Below are 6,176 nucleotides of genomic sequence, written 5' to 3' on the forward strand. Positions count from 1 at the left end.
ATCATATTCTATAATATCATCATATATATGTAGCTTTGTCTCTGTCGTATCTTTCAAAAGTAAAGTGAAACAGCTGTTTTCAGCTTTGTGATGATGCATTTTCCAGCTGATCCAAGAGCCTTTTTAAACACCTTACTTGGCTTAAGAGGGAGGGGAATTTTCTCAACACATAAAGGAACACTTTATCCTTCAGTTTATCACAAACATTACATCAACACATTTGGAGATCCTAATTTGAATCCAGTCTGTAATTTGATATTAAGGTTTTAATAATGAAATGAGGTCATGAATCGAGTTCAAGGTTAAAATCATCTTTATTATCCTTTGTACAAAAATTAAAATACAACATTAATATAACAGTAACGAATAAAACAAAATAACATTATGCAACTCTGATCTTCTTGCTGATACTTTTCAAAGTTACTTTTACATTTGCTCTACTTCTCCTGCTACTGTTTGCTCTGCTTTCAACTTCTCTTTCAACTCTGCTCTTTACTCTGCTTTCCCTGTTTCCTCTGTTCTCCTCTCCTCATCTTCTCCTCAGACTATCCTCCTTTTGCTGTATCCTCTCCTCTCCTGTTCTCCTCTCCTCATACTCTCCTCCTTTTGCTGTCTCCTCTCCTCTGTTCTCCTCATCTCCTCTCCTCCTCAGACTCTTCTCCTTTTGCTGTTAGATATTTAGACTGTAATGACAGCTTATGATATACTTTTTATAACTACATCAATCACATGCAATGGATTAAAAACGTTGTTTTACTTACCACCTCTTTACAGCTCCATTCATCTCCAAGCTTCCAACATTCACCTGGCGGTGGTGCCTTGGATGAAAACAACTTATGATATGATACAATACAACAACAATAGTTAACACCTATCCACAGCAATAAGCACAATGAGAAGACTAATGGTCTCTTTTATACCAATTTCTATTGGAGTGAAATGAACTGTGCCATGTCACATAGGATTGGAATGGATGATTGGCTGTGTTTTGTGAATATAGAGGAGATGGCAAAAGTAAATATACTTTGTTCTTACCTAAAGCATCTATCCTCCTCTTCGTACCCCTGCCTGCTCCTCCCGCATTAGACTCTGGGGACTTAGCTTTTAAAATCTTGTTCAAGCTGTCCACTCTGTAGTTGGATCTCATGACCTCAGCTTTATGACCCACCCGGCCTGAAAAAGGGTGTCTACGATGGCTGGTACTGAGAGGTGTTATGGTCCTCTTCTGCCTTTTGTGTTTGGGGGGCGTGAAGGTGAGAGGAAAACTACTGTCATGTGGGGTGTGTTGCTTTACGTCCTCCAAAAGATCATTTAGTCTTGATATCACTGTACACATGAACGTCTCATCCTGTAGGTGGTATGTGTGCTCAGTAATTTCCCGCAATAAGGTCCCACACTGCTGTCGTTTCCTATCTCTTGAGGACTTTGAGTGGTTACCACTGCTCTGATTACAACGAGAGTTAGAACGACGTCTCTTCTCGATCTTCCCGCGATCTTCCCGCGTCCCGCCCACCCCGACCCTTTCCGATTACAGCCGAGCCGCTCCGATTACAACGAGAGTTAGAACGAGAACGTGACGTCATATTTACATTAGACGGATCCTTTCTAGCCATAACCAAGTACAAGCCTGGACGGCAAAACTTTATACCCAGTATATTGCCATAAATATGATGGTGGATTATCAGTAAAAGATTATACGTGACACAAAGACATTGGATTAACCTTGAGCTGCGTTTTTTTTCCGGTGAACACAACTTTGATCACAAATCAAAAAAGGTAAGACGTAATTATTGTAATATTTTTATTTTTGGGCATTGCTACCGTGAGTGCTGTGCAAAAGTCCGTTAGCATTAGTTAGCATTTTTTCGCTCCATGCTAATTCAAAGGCTTGATATTACTCTTGTGTTAATTTTAGCTAAAAATGGTTCATATTGTTAGTTAGCTGAGTTTCTTATCGTTAAAAGGGTATGGAACATTAATAGTTTCATAAATGTTAAGAAGCCCTGAGACATAGTCTCGTAAAAAAAACGGTGGGGGGGGGGTCCACTGGGGGGACCCTCAGGCTTAAGAGGTTAATATACCCACTGGTACAGTAAGCCTTCATTTATGTGTCCACTTAGCTGTTAGGCTATCGTTAAGCTAGCTGTTATCAGTATAGACATCGAAACAGTTTGAAAAGTATTGTTTTCTTCTTGTACCCTGTTAGATAATAAGAACATTAATTTAATAGGTTGGCAAAGTAATGTAGTATGTTTTCAATGGATAATATATATAGGATACATTTATTACATTTTGAGGTAACTTGGCCTGAAGTAGTCAAAACACACCCATATCGTAAGAAAAGAAACATGCTCAAATGCTTGAATTCACACACACACACAGACAAAACCAGCAGTGAAAGCGTCTTGTGCCAAAGTAACATTGCATCACCAGATCCTTTTTTTCCTCCCTGGCACCGTCAACAGCTCAAATTGCCCAGAGGAATGCTTATTTTCAGGCATCAGAGCGTGGGCAGGACAATGTCTGTCCTTTTCAAAGGGTATCAGGGATTGGCAGGGCCATGATCTCCTCTACTTGCAGGTCTTTTGTGATTCCCTGGAGGGGCTGAGGCCAGGCGAGCTCCCTGGCGCCATTCTGCTCTTTCACCCAGTCATCCTTCATTAGCCTCCACCGTAACATTCCTTTTGCTGGAGATCCACCTTTCTTGGGTGATGGATACCATTCAGTTGCTCAGAAGTAAGCAATGCTCTATTTTACCTGAGGGGGCACACACATAGTTTCTACTCTGTACCATAGGCAAGGAAATATCTGTTATTGATTATTGGTTATTGGAAGACAAGAAATGCCCAATATAAATCCATGTCCATTTACCATTGTCAACCAGCCAGTTCAGAATCAATTTATTCAGAAACTAGCCAATATTCTTTACAAATTACCAACAGGTTCTGTAACAATTCTATACCAAAATGAGATATTTTGGGATGACGGTTAAGAAATGTATCAAACCGTTTCCTAAACATACGACGTTCATGTTGACACTTGTTTCATGAGTTACCACGTCCCAGAAATAAATATATGTCACGTTAAAGGTTCAGTGTCAAATTGATGACCTATTGTACCCTGATTCATCAAAGTATAACAGACAGTGACAGCTGTTTAGAGTAACTGATGCATTAGCATGTGTTCGACTGGAGCTCATGCCCTGAGGCCATCATTTCAGAAAGTCATACTGCAGCTGAATTGTCAGAAATTAGAGTGTGGGGAAACAGGGATGTGTATAAGATTGCATGTACTGTATATCTTTGTATCATTATGGTTTCAATGAAAGGTATGTGTTTTATGTTTTTGTTCAGAATAATATCCTACCAACCAAAGAAGTATATCCAAGTAAATTGGCATTATCCTGGTGATTTGTATAATAGATTGTCTTTGAGAATAATAATCCCAATATAGCCATATTGGACAGCTCAAACCCTAAGGATTTACGTCCAATGCAAACATTATGCACACTTTTTGATGTCATTTATACATAAATATGGGTCCCTGGTGTGTCAGTATGGGCTCAGAACAGTCTCATAATACACACATGCACACCAGGATTCACACTTGTATTTCATGATCCGCAAAAGGATTCACACTTGTGTTTTTCAATGCACACACAAATGTGTTCCGTTTCATAAACATGGAAATAAAATCCAAACACAGAAAAAGGTTTTACATATGTATTTTTGATCCACACATATTTGTTTTCCGTTTAAATCCTCTGAACCTGCAAACACAAACCGCTTTCTGTGCATGGATCGCTGTGCATTCGTGTGTGGGTCTTTTGAGACTCCCCTGACGGTCACCCGATTCGTACTTGTAATTTCTCTCATCTATAGACAAGTTTACGCGACAAACCACGGGTAGCGCCATAACCCTACACAAATGCACTTCATTTCCGCCGGAAGTCTTTTGCACAGCATCTGTCGGTGTAAACCGGTGTAAACAGTCAGACGGGCACTGGTGTAAACACAGCGATTTCAATGCTAACAGTGATGCTAGCTTGGGAACACGATTCTACTTCTTTGACTGGAGATGGCGTTACTCTCCCCCACCCGAATTCAGTGCAAAACTGGGAGGATAACATGACGACGTGGCCCAGCATAACGTACAGCAAAATTTGCTCCTACTTCGTTCAATCCATGGCAATAGATGGAAAAGCAATGGACAGTCTGAAGGCCTCCGAGGCATATCAATATTTGCACAGCAACAAAGTTGGTTGTGTCATGTCATACAAACATGATCGTTTTGTTTATCTAAAAGCAAAGGTAGAGCCTAGCCAGTGTTTGAACAATGCGTGGCATAATGCTTGGGTGCTGGTAACTGAAGCTGGAGAAGTCAAAACTGCGGGATGTACGTGTGTTGCTGGACCAGGGAGATCTTGTTCCCACTCAGCTGCGATCCTGTGGAAGGTAACTAGATTATTTGACCATTGTAGCCTAGGCCTATGTCTTTTGTTGTTGGTATCCGAACTACATCATAGGCTACTTGGCTAGAGTGCAAAGTGTGTGTATGCCATGATGTATTATATCATATGACATGTTTGCAGTGAACCCATTATAATATCTATGCACTGTTTTTACTCTATCTCTCTAGGTAGAAAATGCTGTGAGACAGGGGAAAACCGGGCTTGCCTGCACAGACAGACAGAACCAGTGGAATGCTGGGTCTAAAAGAAATGCTGGTCAGAGGAAGATGAAGTATGTGCGCTTCAAACGACACAACAGGAAGGATCTCTACCAGCCGCCACCAACTTCACAGCCATCCTCTACCACTCCAGAACCGGCACAGGAGGTGACACTCTTTAGGACTCATGAAGAGTGGAGGAAGAACACACTTGCCTCACCAATGGCAGAACTTTTCAATTGCCCTGGGAATAGCCTCCTGCAGTTCTGCTTTAATGCTGATACCTCTTCCATCACCGAGCCAACACCATGTCCACACCTCCATCTCCTAACCCATGATGAGCACCACATACCACTGGCTTGTGTAAAATGCAGAACCTTCTATGATAAGTACATTAACATGTCCACAGCCCGGCTTGAGGAGATCGAGAAGGTTACAAAAGCACAGAGCAAAGAACAGGTCTGGCATGATGCGCGGAGAGTGCGCATCACAGCGAGCACAGCTAGAAAGGTGCCCATTCGCTCAACCACGGCGCCCGACAAGTTTTTGTCAGAACACTTACACCCATCCTTCCGTGGCAATGCTGCAACCCGTCAAGGAGCGGAGGGGGAGGAACTTGCAAGGGACTATTTGGAAACTCTGGGCAACAGCATTGAAACCAAAGGCTTAGTGGTGTGCGACAAGGATCCGTGGCTTGCAGCATCTCCCGATGGAGTGATAAACAAAGACATTCTGTTGGAGATCAAATCACCTGTGTTGGGAAACAAGTCACTTGCAGAATTTTTGGCAACAAAGAACTGTGAAATCACAATTGTGGCAAACGGAAATAGGATAGATTACCATATTGCCTGCAATGGTCCAAAAGGCTACTATATGCAGGTACAAATTGGGATGCACTGCACAGGGCTTCAGCACTCCAAGTTGGTGATCTGGAACAAAACTGAGCACCTAGAAACCCTACGACCAAGACTTTGTCCAGGGGCATATCATAAGGCTGCGCACATTCTACTTTGCCCACATGCTCCCGAAAATTGTTGACGATTTTGTTGAGGGAAGGTTACAGTTCTGCAGTAAATATCTCAGCATTTTAAAACCAAAATAAACTACCTTATTTAGGTCATGCCCACAGGAGCCAACAGTTGTCTGTTGTTTACATAATGCACAATTTACATGATCTCTTTATGCTGTGCAATATATCATATGTGCCTGTACTGTTTGAGTGAAAATAAAGTTTGATGTAATTTAATTTCATTATTGCACTGTTATTGCATTATTGCATTTCATATGTTCCTTATACTGTACATAAATAACACTGAATGAATTAATTGTTTAGAGGAAACTAAAGAAATGGCTTCAACAAGAAAGATCACATGTTTAATCCTAACAGGTATTACAAATTAAAATATAAAAGCAGCCCACACAATTACATCACAATGAAAATATTCATATATAATATTAAAAAATACAATGCATGCAGTATTTGTTGTGTTTATCTGTATTTAATGAAC

General features: G+C 41.0%; 1 protein-coding gene across 1 annotated transcript; it reads left to right on the forward strand.

Moving 5' to 3' along the window:
- Positions 1-4,032: 4,032 nt before the first annotated feature.
- LOC307027384 (uncharacterized protein) lies at positions 4,033-5,592 on the forward strand (the record flags this gene model as incomplete). Its single annotated transcript, XM_079695629.1, has 2 exons — positions 4,033-4,454; positions 4,643-5,592. Coding segments are annotated over exons 1-2 (1,011 nt in total), but the record flags the coding sequence as incomplete, so codon positions are not given.
- Positions 5,593-6,176: the final 584 nt, after the last annotated feature.

Source organism: Notothenia rossii, assembly GCF_949606895.1.
Source record: "Notothenia rossii genome assembly, contig: scaffold_398, whole genome shotgun sequence".
Lineage (NCBI taxonomy): Eukaryota > Metazoa > Chordata > Actinopteri > Perciformes > Nototheniidae > Notothenia > Notothenia rossii.